This window comes from Cervus canadensis, chromosome 9, assembly GCF_019320065.1.
Source record: "Cervus canadensis isolate Bull #8, Minnesota chromosome 9, ASM1932006v1, whole genome shotgun sequence".
Taxonomy (NCBI): domain Eukaryota; kingdom Metazoa; phylum Chordata; class Mammalia; order Artiodactyla; family Cervidae; genus Cervus; species Cervus canadensis.
The window spans coordinates 753,214-771,720 of record NC_057394.1 but is presented as its reverse complement, the minus strand read 5'-3'; the positions used below and the strand labels follow the sequence as shown (position 1 = coordinate 771,720).

The window sequence follows — 18,507 nt, the reverse complement described above, 5'->3', positions numbered from 1 at the left end:
GGCTGGAGGCTATGTCTGTGTGTGCGCATGGCCGAGTGTGCCTGGGTCTGGGGCTCGTCCGTGTGGCTACAGCTTCCGGGTTATTTGCTCCGGTTTCCTCGTCCACCGCCTTCAGCGCAGCCACCCCCGGGGGACCCGCCTTTTCCATGACCAAGTGTGGGCTGCCCGCCCTGTCCCCTGGGCGCGTGAGGTCACACACGGCCCTCCTGTCCGCACAGGGTGGCGGATGGGCCCCGGGGGTGGGGCCTGGGCTCCCGGGGGCGCGGCGGGCCACGCAGCCTGGCTCTGGGGCTGCAGTCCTGGGGGTGGAGGGGGCCATGGGGGGGCCTGGGTCCTCACGTGAGGTGCCCCCTGCTGCGTCTGGTGGTGGAGCTGTGGTGGAGACGAGGCGGGGCTGGGAGAGCCCGCTCGTGGCCCCGAGCCGGGTCCTGGGTGGGGTGTGTCTGCCTGCTCCTGGGGCCGGGCCCCCTGAAGGGGAGGACCCTGCCTGGTCTGACACAGTCCTGGGTGGGCGGGACGGAGGGGCTGCTTTGCCCTGCAGGGCGGACGCGGCCTGGGGGGTCTGGACGGGGAGCCAGACCACGGGTGTCCTGTCTGTGCTCACCAGCCGTGTGATTCTGGGCAAATGACTTGTCTGTCTGAGCCTCCATCTGTGACTCCAGCTGCCTCTTGGGTCATTACAAGGGTTGAAGGAGGCACAGCCCGAGCTTCAGTGCGAGGCCTGTGGGTGGGAGGGGCCTGGCCCTCAAGCTGCCCCACCTGCCCCTGCTGGGCAGTGGCCAGAGGGCCACAGAGCTCGAGTCTGTGTGTTTCCTAAACCAGGAACGTGAGCTGCCTGCTCGACACCCACTGGCCTAAAACCCCGCCTTCCGGGCACGTTTTCGTGAGTCCAGGAGATTCCTTACATTTCACCTGAAATGGCAACGTTCAAAGGCCCCTTCGCCTCTCCACTGTGTTTGTTGTCAGTACTGTTCATGATGTTGGCGTGTGCATTGCAGCTGTGACAGGAGGCTTTGATGTCACGGAATTTTTACCGTCTGGTGTTCAAATGCACAGAGCGAGTTAAAGACCCCAAGGGACTGGGCGGTGGGGGGGCGGCTGGGATGTGCAAGTGAGGCAGGCAGTGGAGTGGAGGCCCCGGGCCGTATCCCACCGCCCGTGGCCAGGCCGCCCGCCCTGCCTGTGCCTAAATGGGACAGGCCATCAGCACAGGGGCCGCAGAGGAGACATTGCGGGCCCAGGAGGAGTGGGGCCACAGGGAGGCTGGTCAGGAAGCAGGGCGGGGGTGGGGGGATGCAGACACAGGCTGTGGAGAAGTGGCATGTGCTGGCCATCAGGGGACAGCCTGTGACTTGTCCCCCACAGAGGAGAGGGGCCGCTGGGAGGGGCCGTCTCCGCAGAGGACCCTCACCCACACAGGTGTGCACACCTGCACAGGAACGCCTGCTCTGGTACAGGCGTGCGCGGTCACACAGGTGTGCATACCCACACAGGCGTGACTGTGTGTCTCTGTCCCTGCGCTGAGATCGGGGAGGGCTGGGGCTGTTTCAGCTCTCACCGTGTTACGTAACGTTTGCAGCAGGCAGAGTACTGCCACAACCACGTAATTTATATGTAATGCATGTAGTTCTGGTTTTTATTTAAACGCGGCTGCGGCTCCCGGATATGTGCAGAGACTTGGCAATCAGCGCTCCAGTTGGAGCCTAGGCCCGTGCGCTCAGTCTTTCACAGGATTGGCTGGCGGGCGCTGCTGCCCACACCGCCTGGCAGGGCTGGGGGCGGGTCGTCCTGCAGAAGTGCCTCCGGGTCGGCGGTGACTCAGGCACGGCAGGCTGAGAGGGACGGGCTGTCGTTCCCGGCCTCCGCATCTTTCTCACGGATGCTGCCGCTGCGAGAAGCCACCTCTCGTCTCCTGTCTCCATCGGATGCTCGCGCTCCGCCGGGCACTGCGGGGGGCTCTCCCCAAGCTGCGGCCGTGCCATCAACCTCGACGGTGATTATAGACCATGAATGAGCCCGGGGGACCAGATGCTGGGACTGAGGTGACGCCTGGGCCGTAGGCTCCCTGTGACGGGCCCGCTGGCAAGTCCACGTGGAAGGGAAGCTGCCAGGCTCCAATGGAGCAGCTGGGCTCCGGGACGGAGAGGCCCGGCCCGCCTCTCTGCACTGCGAGCTGGTCGGTGTCAGGGCGGGAAGCAATGTGGCGCCTGCCTGTCCACCTCGGTCTGAGCGAGCCCTGCAAGGGAGGTGCCCGCCGAGCTCGGGGCAGCGCTGCAGGTGGCTCCGTCCTCCCCTGGCTCTGGCACCCGGTGGAACAGGAGCGGTGTGAGGGCTTCAGGGGCGGCCGCTCACCCCGAGCTCTTCCCAGAGACGCGCCGCAGCCACGGCCGGACCTCCGGGTGCACACTGACCGTGCTGTCTCGTTTCAGCCTGCAGGACACTGGCATCGGGTTCATCCTGGTCATAGACCGCAGGCAGGACAGATGGACCTCAGTCAAGGCGTCCATCCTGAGAATAGCGGTAAGTGTCGGTGCGCGGCCTGCCACCCCCACTCCTTTTCTGGGCGGGGGACACGGCCTTTCCTGCCCGGTGGCGCTTTGGGTCCTGGCCGGAGCTGCATGCGTGGTGGGGCCCAAGGCCGAGGTGGGCGCCAGCTGGGGCCTGGGCAGGGCCAGCGCACACCTCCCTGGGCTCCTCGAGCTGCTCGGGCACGTGTGTGTGCGCGCACATGTGTGCATGCGTGTACAAGTATGTGTGTGCACATTGTGCATGCATGTACAAGTATGCACATGTGTGCATGTATGTACAAGTGCGCGCGTGTGCATGTGTATATGCATGCATGTGTGTTCTCACATGGGTTACCTCTCAGGGGCGGTGTTGTAACTTGAAAACAATGCCACCTGCTGGTTTGTGTCTGACGCTGAGCATGTGAGCGCATGGGTGACCTACGGGGCGGTCATCCTTGAGGGTGATGAGGGTGTCACAGGGCACCTTCAGGCTATGGGTGTGGGGTTACGTTGACTAGCTTTTCCCATGTTGTTTTCTTCCAGTCTGCAGACCGCGGCTGCCCTTCAGGGCGCTGTTTTTAGCCGCAGGATAGCTGGGGAGGGTGGTGCAGTCAGCAGAAAGCCCGCTCTTATTTTTGGCGCTGGCTTCCACCCCCACTCAAGCTGGGTAGAGAGGTGGGGAGTGCTTCTCCCTGCAGAGAGGACGGTAGTTGTGCTTGTCTGCAGCAGGGCGGCCCAGAGTGCCTGCGCTGGGGTCTCTGGCCGGCCACGACGCTGCGATCTCCCGACCCCATGGGGTGACCCGCCCCCAGGCCCTTGTTCTGCGTCCCGCGCTGGCCACTTTGAGGCTGCTGGGCTGGGGTCTGGGGGTGGGAGATCCGACTCCTCCTCCCGGTGCTCAGGCCCTGCCCCAAGGCTCGCCACTGGCGGTCCTGGTGCTTACCTGTCCTGGGTGCCAGCCCAGCCTGTCCCGACACGTCGTCTCCCTCTGCTCCCAGGAGCCTCCTGTCCCCGCCCCAGCGGACACACGCCCTCCATGTTGCCGTTTACTTGAAACTAGTCTAAACGCTTGGGAGTTTCAGAAGAGTACAGTGTAGTGTGTAGACGGTCATTGTCAGCGCTCCTGTGCTTTTGAATCCTTAGAAGCTCGCAGGGGACTGTGTGCCACCACCAGCTAATAGCCAGCGTGGCCCTTTCATTATTTTAAGTTTTAAGGTGAATTTGCACACGGTGTCACCCAACCGGCCAAGTTAAGGATTAAACTGTAAGAGCCAGCGGGCCAGGTGCACAGAGGACGTTCGGGAGCTGGTTCTGGAATCAGCAGGTTGGTCCTGGGCTGGATGGCAGAGAGTCCCCAGCCAAGTGTGCTGCTGTTTTGAGAGGTTACACGGTTAGACTGATGTTTTCAGGCCCAGTGATCGCCCAGGTCTTTTGTGTGCGTCTGTCTCACTGGTGTGCATCTCGGACTTGCGCTGGTGTGCAGGGGCGTCCGTCAGCCACTTCTTGGGGGGATGGGGGTCCAGACCTCACGTCCTTGCCATCCCCTGCCCCTGGGACGCCCTCACCTGAGGGCGGGGCGGCTTCCACTGTGCCCTGCAGCCCCCCAGCGCCCCCCAGAGCAGCTCTCGCTCAGGCCCCACCTGGCCTCCCCTCCCGGTGGGGCACCCTCCCTCTCTGCACACCGTGGTCCCTCGAGGTCAGGGCCAGCCCCGTCCATCTTCGTGTGGCCAACACCCATCCCAGGCCCTGGGTGAGACAGGAGCCTCATAAATGCTTCCCCCGCTAATCAGCCACTGTGGTCAGTTAGCAAGGCTGACCAAAGGCAGGATTGTTTGCTAAGAACCAGACAAATTACTTTTAGTAACAATCCCTGAGGCTCCCAGCAAGCCAGCGGGATGGCCCAGGGCAGACCGGCCGTTGGTCGCGCTCTCCCGCGGCCGAGTGTGAACATGGTCTTCTTCGCCGAGCTGATAATCAGGTGGACTTCTGAAGAGAGCTGGTGCATCTTTAAAACTTTGTTTTGTGAAAATCATAACTGATTTTTGCGCTGGTCGCACTGATTCTGACAACAGTAAAAATGTAGGTTTGTTTCCGTAAGCTCTGGGGTTACCCTGTGCTGTTTCGGAAACCCTAGAAATTAACACTTTCCAGCAAAATTGTCAAAAATTCTCTGAACTCCAGTGCCTTTTCTTACAAGAATTTGCTGATTGTATTAAGGCCAGAAGTCCTGTCTGTGTTTGCAGCACATTTATTGATACATGCTGCCTGGCATGGGGGGCAGTGCTGTGGCCACACGGGAAGCAAGGACCGTGTGGACAAGCGGGCTGCAGGCGGCTGACCCTGTGACCAGGTGCCGGACCTGGCGGGGCGAAGGACTCGGTCATGGGGGTGGGGACACTGCAGGCCCCGCCTTGCTGCTCCCAGGGCCCCGGTCCCCGCCCCACCCTGAGCCAGCGTTCGGGTCCATCTCCTCCCTGGCTCCGCAGCAGGTGGGCAGAGCTGGCATGCTGACGCCATCCCCCACCGTGGATCTATCTGGACTGCCAGCCCCGCCGGCCTGTGCTTCATGCAAGGGGGCTTGAGGGAGAGACGCCCTGGCATCTGCTGGGCTGGAGCCCGCGAGGGGACCCCTGCAGGCACCGGCGCCCCAACCTGGACGGCTACACTTTGCTGCCAGCAGCAGAGAGGCTGTTTATCCAATTGTGTTTGCCCCCCGAGCGAGCCTGGGCGCTTACATAACGCGCTGAAATTCGGGGCTATTTTAAGCCGCCTCGTGTGCTGTCTCGTGAGCTGCGCGTTCTCTCCTTCGGGGCACTCTTTCTCCTTGTTTGGATGCCTTCAGTTCAGCTTGGAAAGGAAAACAAGACATTGTGGGGTCCACACTCCGGTGTCCCCACCGAGAGCAGAGCCCACCGCAGCTCTGAGCGGGCAGCCACGGTCACAGCCTCTGGCAAGACCCACGGCTCAGAGTGCAAGCCTCGCTCTTGGCCCAAGAGCTGGACCCGGGTTTGGACCATCCTCTGATGGATGTGTCTTTTGTAAAATGCTGTGTTTACTCTTCCGGGGTTCCCTTCTTTTAAAGGGGAAGGGGCCCCTCTTTTAAACACGAGTGTGGGGAGGACACCACAGCGGAGGCTGTAGGTCTGTGTTTGGAGACTAAGCCGAGCCGGCCCTCCAGCTCTTCCCGAAAGAAAGCGCGGTGAGAAGTGTGTTCGCTCTGCGAGGGGCGGAGCTCCGGTCTGGCCTGTAAAGCCGATGCCCTCTGTGTGCAGGGAAGGGATGGACCGAAGTTCCTGAGACACCCAGGATTTTCAGGTCAGGCGGTGAATATTCCCAATGTGGCGAAATAGCCGTTTCCTCAGCAATGCTGGGGGCTCCCTCCTGGGCGGCAGTGACTCAGGCCTCACACCGGGTGATGAGCGCCCCGCGGAGGGAAGTTGCACGCCAGGAGGGCTTCCCGGCAGAGCTGACCCTGCTCCGTGGGTCCCCGTGAAGGCCCAGGTCTCGCGGAGCCGGGTGAGCTCAGACCAGACCTGTCAGCAGGTGTGAGTAAGGGCAGAAAACCGTGCTGAAGACTAGGGAAACGCGACTAAGTGCCGCCTCCAGAAAGATGCTGGAGGCCGCTGTTCTGCAGTCGTGGGGGCCGGTCTCACGCCTGGTGTGGGGTCCACGGCCCTCTTGCTGACGGGGACCCGGAGCCCCCGCCGTGAGCCGCCCGCCTTCCACCTTGTCTCTCGCCCCTGCCCACGGTGCCCAGAGGGGCTGCTCCGGGGCCGACACGGGGGCCACGCGGTCCTGCCCTCCCGGGCTGTGACTGGGGACTTCAGAGGCAGACACGCCCGGGGCCACAGGAGGGGGGCCGGCAGGCAGGAGGTCAGGGCGGCCAGGCCGGAGGCACGGCTCGGGGTCGTGGGGGGGACCAGCGGGGGTGCCCAGTGGGGGGTGACCAGTGGGGAGTCCTGGCGTGCAGAGCCCCCGGGGAGGAAGAGGAGGGCCTGGGGGGAGGCGGGGTTCGGGGACCTCCCGGGTCGCAGGTGGCCGCGGGTGGGGCAGAGCACTGCTGAGCAGGCATCCAGCCTGAGCGTGACTGTCGCGACTGAGGCCCGGGGAGGGGGCCAGGACCCCCGGCACGCCCGGCAAGGGGGCTCGCGCTCAGACGTGGGGAGCCTGAGCAGGAGGCGGCAGCGAGGTCCAGCCCGACAGCACGTCTTGTTTGGAGCCCGGACAATGTGGCGGGGCCCCAGGGAGACACAGAGGCTACAGGGAGTCAGGGAGCCCCCAGAGACGGTGGGAGGGTGGCCCCTGGGGTGTGGGCTTCAGGGACGCAATGGCTGGTCCTCAGACACGCAGCCAGCCCCAGGCCTCTGTGACCCCTCCCCCCGACATGCCGGAGGGGGCCCGGGCGAGGAGGCCAGGGAGGGTACACGTGCGAGCCACATGGGGCGGCCCAGGGGTCAGGGGCCCCCGTGGGCCGTGTTCGGGACCCGGGGTGTGTGTGGGGGGGGTTGTCTCCAGATGTCCCAGGCAGGGGGCCGTCCTGACTGCGGACAGCTCAGGAGGATCCCAGCACTTCCACACGGGAGCGCGGGGCGGCGTCAGGTCCAGGCGAGGCAGGAGAGGAGCGGCAGGACCTGGCCGTGTCTGTGCCCGGGGGCACTGCCCACCCGCCCGGTGGGGGCTCCCTGCGGCCTGTCCTCGCTCCCCTCTCACGGGAGGGGCTTGCTCTCAGAGGCCAGGGGACCGGGCACCAGGCCTGAGGCTGACCGAGCGGCCGGCACGGCCTCGGCCTGGAGCTGGGCTCTGAATGCTGCGGGCGGCGGGGAGCCCAGGCGGGAGTCCAGGGCGCAGAGGGCGACCTGTTCAGGGCCAGACGCCTCGTCCACAAAGCTCACGTGCACATACGAGCCAGCTCCTGTCCGGGGGTGGGGGCCTGCGCCTCGCTGTGAGCCCGCTTCTCCTGTATTTCTCTGTCTCGTGTGTGTGTCTGTGGCTGTTTTCACCCCACCGGTGTCCCAGTTTCCCGGGACCATCATAACAGACACCATAGACCACGGCGGGGCTCAGACGGCAGGGTCTCCTGTCTCCCCATCTGGAGGGGGGACGTCTGAGCCGGCTGGACCCTCTGCAGCTGTGAGGGGGTCTGTCTGTGCCCCCCAACGGCCTCTGGAGACCCTCGGCCAGTGGAAGCACCCCCAATCTGCTTCCACCCCACACGCGTCTTCTGTGGGTCTGGACGCCCAGATGTCACCTTTACGGGGCATGGCCAGTCGGACGGAGCCCGCCCTGACAACCTCATCCTGACTCGGTCACCTCTGTGAAGACCCTAAAGCCATTCTGAGGCGCTGGGGGCTTGAATTCCAAAATAAGACTGTGGGGACATATGACTCAGCCAGAAGGGAAGGCCAAAGCTCTTCCTACAGTTGATTTTTTATTTTAAAGTTTGCATTGAAGTGTAGCTGATTTATAACGTCGTGTTGGTTTCAGACGTGCAGCAAAGGGATTCAGTTATCCGTATGTATGAATATATACATCTTTGCATTCTCTACCTTTGTAGGCTGATACAAGGTATTGAATGTAGTTCCCCGAAAGGTCAGAGCTTTTGACCTTTAAGATCACAAGCCATGTAACGCAGTCATTCCAAGCAGTGGCTGTCCTTCTCCGTGAGGGGTGGCGATGCTCCGAGTGCAGTGTCTGTACCTGGCTCCACCCCAGGCTGGCCCCGGCGTGTGGGAGGCACCCGGTCCTCCCCGCGGGGCCACGGGCCGCTGTGGGCATGTGGACCCCAGCCTGAGCGTGGCCTGTGTCCCCGCAGGCGTCCTTCCCCGCGAACCTGCAGCTGGTCCTCGTCCTGCGGCCCGCCGGGTTCTTCCAGAGGACGCTCTCCGAGCTCGCCTTCAGGTTCAACAGAGATGACTTCAAAATGAAGGTGCCGGTAAGAGCCACCTCCCGTGGGGCGCGCCCGCGTGCTCGGGGGCGGGGTGGGGAAGTGGGTGTGAGCGACGCCCCCCCCCCCCCCCCCGCAGCGGGACCCCTGCCTCGCCTCCTCACTCCAGCCGGCACGGGGCAGCCCCGGCAGCCGCCAGCTGTCCTCGGAAAGCCAAGGCTGTGTGGATCCCTTAGAGGCTGCGCACCCGGGCAGCTGTGTTCCCTTGGGAGGCCAGCCACGTCGAGTCAGGCTCCGGAGCAGGGCTGGGAGGGGCTGCGGGCAGAGGACCCAGGGAGCACAGGGGCTTGTGCCTGGCGCCTCGTGACCTCCCCAGCAAGACCTGCCAGGCTGCTCTTGAAACCTGAGCGCCCCAGTGTGGGCCACCGTCCCTGAGGCCGGCTCTCCTGTGCCGACGGAGGGCCTTCTGCGGCCAGGGGTCAGTTGTGCAGGCCCCGGGCTTTGGAGGGAAATGGGTGCACCCGTCTCTGTACCATCAAAAAGCCTCGGTTTCTGACGCCGAGGGCGGGGGTCTCCACCCTGAGAACAGCAGTCGCCCTGCACCCGGCCACATGGGACCAAACCCATGAGTTCTCAGAACCCAGGTTCACAGGATCCATCGCCCACGACGCCCCTTCCCCGGCCCGTTTCGGTCACCCTTCAGAACTTGGGAAGCACTGTCCGGGGAGGGCTGCTGCTGCAGTGGGTCCATGTTGCTGTCCTGGGGCCCTTATTGACCCAACGCTGAGCAGAAAAATGTTAAGAGGGCTGGTGGGTTCCAGCCTTTTCCATGGTGGTTCAGTCAACACAGAGCAGACGGAAATCACAGAGGAAGAGCCTTAAGTCCTTGAATAGCTCACCAACCCGTCTCCATTCCTGTTGGCATAAGTCAGGGTGTTCTGGGCAAACAGCCTTGCTGGGTGGTGAAGAGAGACCGGATGTCTCTGCTGAAAGCTGGCGCCGTAGCCTGTTCTTAAGAGAAGATGACATCTCTGTCGAGGGTCTCAACGTGGGTGCCCGGACGGCTGTGCGGGTGGTCCTCTGTGGTCTTAGGGCACCCCGTCCCCTCCTCCCGCCCTCACGTGGAGACAGTCAGCGTTGACCCAGGGCGTGTCAGATGTCACCTCAGCCTGGAGCAGGCTCAATGTTTAATAAAACACGAGGTGGTGTTGAGTGGTGCATGGACTGAGCCTCCGGGACCTTGGGGGCAGCGCCTGACAGTTTGCAAAGCAAAGGCGGTATTTTTAGCCAAAGCTCACGGATGCAGTGACCTCAGAAGGGCAAGAGCAAGACAGGAAACAAAACTCATCCCTTGTGGAAGAGCCTCCTGGGCCCCTGTTCTCCACAAAGGCCGTTGTGCCATGCTCATCGCCTGCCTCCACCTCCATGCAACCTCCTGGGTTTCGGCGGGAATGCAGACAGGCAGGCGGCTTTGGACTCTGTGTCCAAAGAGACTTTTGGCTCCATCAACACACGGGCCCCCTCACCCATCAGATGCCCCTCGTCAGCAGAGTGCCCGGCTCCGTCCAGGGCTTTGCTCACCCCCGGGGGCTGTCATCTGACGAGACTATGCGCCCATTTCATGGACGGGAGAGCTGAGGCCCAGGGCGCGTCGCACCCTGACTGCCGTGGAGGAGCTGGGAAGCCCCCCTGCCTGGGTCTGCGGGGCGCTCTGCTTACGGCGGTCTCGCCCCCCAGGTCATAATGCTGAGCTCCGTCCCAGAACTACACGGCTACATCGACAAGTCCCAGCTGACAGAGGACCTGGGCGGGACGCTGGCCTACTGCCACTCCAGGTGGCTCTGCCATCGCACCGTGAGTCCCCCACCCCCGATGGCCCCAGGCCGCCCCGCAGCGCGGCCTCTGCCTGCTCCAAGGACCTCGTGCCGTTTCCCGAGCTTTCTCCCTGAGCATGAGCCGATGGTCTCAGTGGACCTCGGTCATCTGAAGGAGAAGCGTGAGTCATGTCGGGAGTGGCTTTCTGGGGCTCAGGAACATGGGGACAGAGAAAAGTTCAAGCTGGGTTCCCGGCATCGCCCTCAGGTGGGTCCGTGCAGGAGCCGAGGCTGAGGCTGGGGGACCTCCTGAGGGGCTGGGCTGCGGCCGGGCTTCCAGGCCCAGGAGGGTGAGGAGCACGGGCTTCGGGGTGACAGTCTCCTCCCCCACAGGCCATCGAGAGCTTCGCCCTCCTGGTCAAGCAGACGGCGCAGATGCTGCAGGCCTTTGGGACGGAGCTGGCCGAGACGGAGCTGCCCAATGACGTGCAGTCCACAAGCTCCGTGCTCCTCACCCACACTGAGAAGAAGGACAGAGCCAAGGTGTGTGTGGGAGATGGCAGGGGAGGGGGCGAGGGAGAAGGGGGAGGAATGGGGGGAGGGGGCGGGGAGGGCGTGGGGGCAGGCGGTGCATCAGGTAAGAGGAGCCTAGGAGACCCCCAAGGTGGTTCTGGGCTCCCGAGAACCTGATGGACTGTGACCCGCCCTTCAGAGCGTCTCTGGTCGGGCTCCCGAGTCCTGCTGCAGGGCCCTGCTGGTCCCCTGATGAGCTGGCACCCCCAGTGCCCCGGGGAGCAGGCGGGAGGTGGGGGCAGACCCGGATGGCTGAGCTGACCTGCGGTCACGGCACACAGTGGCCTCCTGATGAACGTGACAGGGTCGGCCGAGGCAGCCACACGCTGTGGGCTCTGAGTCAGAGGGGGCCCCGACCCGCTGCCGGTCCATGGGCGCCCCTCACGAGAGCCCCCCTGCTCCCTCTGGGTATGGAGCGGACACGCGGGGCTCCGGTTTCCTGTTACTCCTGCCCGCTGCCCGGGAGACCCGTAACCCTACCCTGCCTGCTCACCACGCTGGCGCCTCCCAGCACCCCCTCCCGGGGCACCAGGCGGGCGGAGGTCATCGTGGTGCCTTCTGACCCCTCGCGGCCCCCACCCGGAGCCACGTCTGGGGCTGGCGGCCTGGATGACAAGCCTGGACGTCCCGCAGGAGGACATGAGGCTGGCGCTGGTTGAGGGGCGGCGCGTCCTGGAGAGCATCCGGGAGCCGCTGGGCCGGGGCCCGGAGCAGAGCCCCAACCAGGACCAGCTGGACAGCCAGAGCACCGTGCAGAGGTGAGGCGGGGAGACACCAGCCCAGGCCCGGGCACGCCCTCCACCGTGCTGAGGCCCACAGGGGCCCTGACAGGCCCTCTCCAACGTGGAGGGCGGACTAGCCCCCCGTCGCTTGGCGCTGTGAGAAGCGGGGGCTTCACAGGCCCCACCAGCGTGGCTGCCGCCCCTTCCCCAGGCTCCTGGCCCAGCTGAACGAGACCGAGGCCGCCTTTGACGAGTTTTGGGCAAAACATCAGCAAAAACTAGAGCAGTGCCTGCAGCTCCGGCATTTCGAGCAGGACTTCCGGGAGGTGAGTGGCCTGGGGGCTGCGGAGGGGCGCTGGAGTGGGTGACACGCCCTGTGGGAACCTCTCGTGGCCTCGAGGAGCCGGGGGTCAGGCTGGAACCCCAGGGCGTCGTGTACATCCTTCCAGACGGGATTTCTGCCCCTTTATTCTCCCGCTTCACAGCTGTCTTAGCTGTTCCGGTTCCTTCACCTTCCGTGCAGATGTCAGATAACCTGATCTGTGTCTCCAAGAAAGTCCCGCTGGGTTTTGTCAGGAATTGTGTTAAACCTGTGCCTCACTTCGGGGAGAGTCAGCACTTTACTGCACTGACTCTTCAGTCAGTAAACACATATGTCTGTCCATCTGTTTAGATTTTCTTCAGTGTCCTATAGTCACCAATGCTATATGGTTTGCACAAGTTCAGATGTGTTTGGTTGGGTTTACACATACAAGTTTCATTTTTTAAGGAACCGTAGATGGTGTTATGCTTTTTATTCTGGTGTGTTGTGTGTTCATTGCTGTCTGTAGAGATACAATAGACTCTTGTGTATTGATTTTATGTCCTAAAACCTTGCCGAGCTCAATCCAGGCTCTGTCTTGTAGCGTTTGCACACAGACCATCAGGCCACGTGCAAACAGAAATGGCTTGATTTCTTCGTTTTCGATCTGCGTGTTTTTGTGTCTGTTCTTTGTCTGCCCTCGTGCGCCCACCACTGGGATCGTGGTGATGAGAGTGGAGGGCCCTCCCTGCGGGCCGCAGTCCCCGGGGGACGCGTCCCTCACCAGCGTTACACCTGGAGAGTTGGCAGGGGGGGTTTGTGGATGTCCTCTCTCAGATCAAGGAAGTTTCCCTCTAGTCCCCCTTCCGAGGGGAGGCCTGGGCCCCCTCCCCTCCCTGCACCCAGTTTCCACAGCACCCCCCTCCGTCCCCCAGCCGTGGTCTTCCCACGATCTCACTGCCTGGCCCCTCGCCCCGCTGCCCCATCTCAGGTCAAAGCCGCCCTGGACGTGCTGGCCCAGAAGGTCACGACCTTCACTGATGTGGGCAACAGCCTGGCGCATGTGCAGCACCTCCTGAAGGACCTGGCCAGCTTCGAGGAGAAGTCCAGTGTAAGTGTGGATGCGGGCGGCGGGACCACTGGGACTGCTGGGACCCCGTGCCCGCAGTATCACCGTCCTACCCTGCCGACCCCCAGGCCTCCCCCAGCCCGCCCCAGCCCGCCCCGCCGGCCCCGGCCGCAGGGGGCGCCCTCCGCCCTGAGGAGCTGAGAAGCTGAGCCGCCTCCGCCGTCCCTCCGCAGGCCGCTGTGCAGCGGGCCCGCGCGCTGTCCCAAGAGGGCGAGCGGCTCATCGGCCACAAGCACTACGCCGTGGACTCCATCCGCCCCAAGTGCCATGAGCTCCGCCACCTGTGCGACCAGTTCGCGGCCGACCTGGAGCGGAGGAGGGGGCTGCTGGGCAAGTCGCTGGAGCTGCACAGCCTCCTGGAGGCGGTAGGCCTGGCCCCACCCTTGGTCCTGCAGAGCCACTCCCACCGGGGCCAGACCACAGGTGCTGGGTGGACAGTGGCCCCCAGCCTCCCAAGGGCTTCTCCCGAGACCCAGACGGTCCTGCGCCAACATTGGTGATTCAAGGACTCACCTGCCACAAAAAACCCAGAGACGACCAGCCAGCCAGTTCCCTGCACTTGGTCCTCGGTGTGGATGCGTCCCATCCTGGGCAAGGCCCCTGGTTTCAGGCCCGCGTCCCCGGGGAGCCTTCTGAACCTGGGCAGGAGGTGCATGCTTCGTCCTGCAGATGGTCTCAGAGGGCAGCGGTCAGCAGGCCGCCTGAGATGCCAGGACAGTCTCCAAGGTGACTTCTCCCCCCGCAGTCTATGAAGTGGTGTGATGAGGGCATCTACCTGCTAGCATCACAGCCCGTGGACAAGTGCCAGTCCCAGGATGGTGCAGAGGCCGCCCTCCAGGAGCTTGAGAGGTTTCTGGAGACGGGGGCAGAAAGTAAGATCCAGGAGCTCAGCAAGATCTTCCAGGACTACGAGCCCATCCTCACCAAAGACCTGCTGGTGAGGGGACGACTCTCTGGGCACTTGGGAGGCAGAGGGTGGGGGTGTTTCAGGATGGACGAGTCCCCCTCCCTTCCTACCCCATGAGGTCCCTGCCTGCTGGGAGGCCTGTGCTCTGAGCCCTGGCCACTCTCTGGGCCCCGCTTCCACCAGCCTCTGGACACTGCTGGACCCCAACTGCTCACTCCTGCCGGCTGTCCACAGCCTCCCGCCAGCCACCTCCTCCCTTGGTGCCCCCCAACCCTCTGAGGGCAGAGTGGGGCCCACAGGTGTCACGGTGACTCTTGGAGCATCACAGAGATGTCCTGCTGAGTCCAGCATGCCGTCTCCCTCTACAGGAGCATGTGCAGAGAGTCTTCCAGAAGCAGGAGAGCGTGGAGGAGATGTTCCACCGCAGGCAGGCCAGCCTCAAGAAGCTGGCAGCCAAGCAGACACGGCCCGTGCAGCCCGTGGCCCCGCGGCCGGAGGCGCTCACCAAGTCGCCCTGCCCCTCCCCAGGTACGAGCAGCCGCCTCTCACCCCAGGGAACGCCCCCTTCTATCCAACCCATTGTGTAAATAAAGTTTTATTGGCACTCGGGCCCCTCACTCGGTCCCTCTAAGCCGTGCTGCTCCCCGTTGTTGTGGCTGGACCGGGTCCACCGTGGCTTCGAGGGCCTTCCCTGGGCTTGTCCCGGCGGTCTGTCCTCAGTGCCACAGGCGGGATGGTTTTCCCCTTGTGTGGCTCGGCCTTCCACCCTGAAACCTCCTGGTTCTCCAGGTGCATCCCCTTTGGAAGGCAGGGCTGGGCCCTTCCTGTCACCTCCTGTCCCCAAAACACACCTATCCAGCGGCTGGCACGGCCCCTGCCGCTTTCTGCAGCCCTGGCCAGTGTTGCCTCTCCACGCCAAGAGCCTCTGAGCCCAGCTCGTGGGCCCATTCTGACTCCAGGCGCAGAGTTATCCCCTGTCACCGGGAGCCGGGCCCCACTGCGAATGGCGAGCCCCGGGGGCTCCCGGCCCGTCTCCCACCGCCTCCTTCATGTTCCTGTGCTTTCCTCCCCGGCTCTGGGCTGCTCGTGGCTTTTCCTAGGTGCCCCTGCGCGCGCATTCCCTCTCCCCGCCGTGAGATGCGAGGTCGCTCTCCTCTCCTTCTTCCGAAACCAGGCATCCGGAGGGGTTCTGAGAACCACAGTTCCGAGAGCAGTGCGCTCCGGAGGGGGCCCTACAGGAGGGCCAAGGTGAGCCCCGGCTGCGGGCCCACTCCGCGGCCCCGCCCCTACTCCGCGGCCCCGCCCCTACTCCGCGGCCCCGCCCCCTCACTCCCCCTGTCCCCGCCCCCACGCCGCAGCCCCACCCCGCCTTAGCCACGCCCCTCATTCCCCCTAAGTCCGCACCCGCACCCCGGCCCCGCCCTCACTCCTAAGCCTCCCCTCCAGGCCCTCCGGCCCCGCCCCTCACTCCTCGGCCCCGCCCCCAGCCCCTGACCCCGCCCCCTCACTCCCCTCTGCCTCCCCTGCCCTCTCCCCTCCAGGCCCTCCTGACCCCGCCCCCTCACCCCAGCCCCGCCCCTCACTCCTGACCCGGCCCCGCCCCCCACTCCCCCGCCTCCCCCGGGCCCTTTCCCCTCCTGCCCCGACCATGGGGCCTCCTGTCCGCCTCAGAGGGACCAGGGGGTCAGGCTCTGGAGCCGGGCCTTAGGCTTCACCTTCTGTCTCTGAAAGTGCGCCTCTTGGCCGGCTTCTCTCTCCGCAGAGTGAGGTGAGCGAGGGCCGGCAGGGCCGCGGCAGCTCCACGGGGGACGAGGAGAGCCTGGCCGTCCTGCGGAGGTGGGTGGCTGCCTCCCCGCCGCTCCGAGGACGAGCGCGGCCCCCCAGATCTCAGCTCGCAGCCCGCACCCCGGGAGGGTTGCACGCTGAGGAGCAGAAGTGGTGGGACACCACCCCCGCCACCCCGCCCGCCCCCCGACCCCGGGAGGAGCAGCCCAGAGCAGAGCTGACCTCGAGGGTCGCCTGGCGGGTGCTGGGGTTCCCCTGCGTGTTCCTCAGGAAGGCCACGTTTCCCCCGCCCGTCTGGTGGCCCTGGGGCTTGAAGCAGCAGCATTCTCCCTCCCTGAGCCCAGGGCACACGACTCGGGGGCACGGCCCTGGCTCTCGGGTCACACGGGCAGGGCCAGCCTCGGACCCGCCCGCGCCAGCCCTGCCCACAGCCTTGCCTGACTCTGGCCCTACTGGGTGTTAGGCATCACTTGTCTTTCTTGGCTCCCCCCACTGTCTCCTCCTGCCCCCCCCCCCACCCTGTGGAGGGTCTGCTCGGCCCACAGCCCCCCTGACCCCGCACACCGCCCCCCTGCCAGGATGGCGCCTGTTCCTGCATAGACATGCCCTTGGGCACTAAACTCTGGACTTCACAGGAAGGCCCTGCCCATGTCCCTCCTCTCCGGGTGGTCACTCTCCCACGGACCCCCCCACCCCCACCCCCGGGAGAGCCCTCCGCACTCCTGTCCACTTGGAGAAACCGCCCAGGCTCCACACTGCCCTGCGTCCACGGGGACAGCCTCCTTGCCAGTCCACACTACCCTCTGCCCCCGGTGGCCAGAGAGCCCGAGCCTTTTTCTCCACGCCCCTCGCCACCCTGTGTGGACAACGGGCACTTAGAAGGCATGGGGCCTGGCGACGGGCTAGCCATCGTCTGCTCATGGTCCCAGCCCCAGCTCCATTTTCTGTTTAAAAATGGGAATCTTGGTCATAGGCAGTTAAAAGGTGATCCTGGTCCACAAAGCGAGGTCTGGCCCACCCGTTTGCAAGCCCGTGCCCTCCTGGGCATCCCTAACCTGACAGCACATAGCAGGTCCCCAGAGATCATGCAGGCCCACTTCTTGTGGGAGGCTGGGGGTTGCCGTGGAGCAGGGTCTTCTCCTGGAAGGGGTCTGGGCGGGGGACTTGGAACTGTGGCCTGGGAGTGGGGAGGCCTGGGGGTCGGGGACTTGGAACCGTGCATGGTCTGGGAGTCGGGGCTCCTTTGGAGGTGGCCCGTGTTAGCCGGGAGGCAGTGGGAAGCAGCTTGTGCATGAGAGCACACCCGCCCACAGGCACGTGATGAAGGAGCTTCTGGACACAGAGCGGGTCTACGTGGAGGAGCTGCTGTGCGTCCTGGAGGTGAGGGTGGTCTCGTCCCACGCAGCCCTGCTGAGCCGGCCAGGAGCTGGAAACCCGTCGGCGGAATGTCCTCGGGACCAGGGCGCGTGGACACAGGCACAGCTGCGCTGGGACGTGTTTGCAGGAAGAGGGAGGGGCTGTTGCCTGGGGATGGCGGAGGGGCTTCTGGGTGCGGGGACGCTCTGCCCCGGAACCTGGGCCGTGGTCACAAGGGTGCAGGCACAGAGATAATCCATCAGAACGCATGTGTAAGCTTTGTTCCCTTCATAGGAGATGTGCCTGAGTTTAGAAAGGTTGAAAGGTGGAGAAATGGATGGAGACCCCACCCACAAAAAAAAAAAGTAACTGATGCTGCTTGTAACTCACTCACATTTCTGTGCTTGTCCATCCGGAATGAATTCAAGTAGACTTGATTCCTAAACCTGAGCAGCATCACTTCTCTGCTTGGTGGCCTCGTGGAGCCTGCCTCCTGTGCTGACCACTCCCTCCTCCGCAGGGCTACGCTGCAGAGATGGACAACCCTTTAATGACTCATCTAATCTCGACTGGCCTTCAGAACAAGAAGGATATCCTGTTTGGAAACATGGAAGAAATTTACCACTTTCATAACAGGTTGGGCCTTTGTTTGGGTCACTGGAGGCCCCGCCTGCTGGAGCTTTGCTGGAGGAGAGCCTTCCCTCCTATCAAGGGGGATAAGCAGACGGGCAGCAGGCTCGGGTGGGACAAGCCCAGGGCAGACGCCGAGCGGCAAGGAGTTACAAAGGGGCCGCGTGCCCGCAGGGCCAAGCCTGTTCTTGTAAGGGATGGCCACAGAGCACACTCCTTCCTGCCCATTCCCCCCTCGTGGGAGTGCCAGTGGCCTCTGCATGGCTTTGGGGAGACGTGGGCAGTCCTTCTGGGGCCGCTCACCCTCAGCAGTCTCAGGGGCTCGTGGGAAGATGAACAGCGGATGCAGAGGGAATCAGATGGGGGCAGAAGCCTGTGGTCCTGAGGAAGGCCGCCGTGCACGGGTCCCTCCAGCCTGCCCACGGATAGGCCCATGGCCGTGGGATCCAGCCCCATCTCCCTGGATGCCAGGGGCACTGGAACTTCTGTCTGACCACCTGCTTTTGCCCCTGTCCGTAGCCTCTGTCACCTGCTGCTTATGAAGTTGCGTTTCAGGTGCACCTCCCTGAGAGGTTAGGGTGAGCAGGTGGCCTGGGCCTTCTGGTCCTTCCACATCCTTGGCCCTGGCTCTCAGCTGCCCTCGGTGCCAGGATTTACCTGATAGGTGTGTGGGAGTCGGAAACCTAGACGAAAACTCAGCCCAAGGCTCAGGGTCAGCACCGCAGGGTGAAGGGTCCTGAGGGCAGGACCCTTGAATCTGCAGAAAACCCACTGAGCAGTCGGGCTGCTGGGCCTCAAGAGGCCCCCTCTGCCGCTGCAGCCCCTCAGTCCGTGTCTGTGTTCTCCAGAAACAAGGCGTCCCCATGCAGCCGCGTCTGCGTGTCCCTGAGCGTTTGGCA

General features: G+C 64.0%; 1 protein-coding gene across 17 annotated transcripts in view; it reads left to right on the top strand.

Annotated features, from left to right (window-relative positions):
• The window catches only part of MCF2L (MCF.2 cell line derived transforming sequence like), an 89,868-nt gene that overhangs the window by 57,994 nt on the left and 13,367 nt on the right, over positions 1 to 18,507 (top strand). For 15 of the 17 annotated variants that reach the window (XM_043477880.1, XM_043477879.1, XM_043477888.1 and 12 more), the window contains 14 exons: positions 2,430 to 2,520; positions 8,320 to 8,439; positions 10,129 to 10,245; positions 10,599 to 10,748; positions 11,412 to 11,536; positions 11,712 to 11,826; positions 12,793 to 12,912; positions 13,104 to 13,295; positions 13,676 to 13,867; positions 14,206 to 14,365; positions 15,012 to 15,085; positions 15,600 to 15,673; positions 16,936 to 17,002; positions 17,499 to 17,614. In XM_043477880.1, coding sequence (XP_043333815.1) covers positions 2,430 to 2,520; positions 8,320 to 8,439; positions 10,129 to 10,245; positions 10,599 to 10,748; positions 11,412 to 11,536; positions 11,712 to 11,826; positions 12,793 to 12,912; positions 13,104 to 13,295; positions 13,676 to 13,867; positions 14,206 to 14,365; positions 15,012 to 15,085; positions 15,600 to 15,673; positions 16,936 to 17,002; positions 17,499 to 17,614 — 1,713 coding nt within the window. Of the gene's footprint in view, positions 1 to 1,796; positions 2,043 to 2,429; positions 2,521 to 8,319; positions 8,440 to 10,128; positions 10,246 to 10,598; positions 10,749 to 11,411; positions 11,537 to 11,711; positions 11,827 to 12,792; positions 12,913 to 13,103; positions 13,296 to 13,675; positions 13,868 to 14,205; positions 14,366 to 15,011; positions 15,086 to 15,599; positions 15,674 to 16,935; positions 17,003 to 17,498; positions 17,615 to 18,507 lie in introns of those variants that run through there. The other 2 variants (XM_043477891.1, XM_043477892.1) reach the window with 2 other exon arrangements.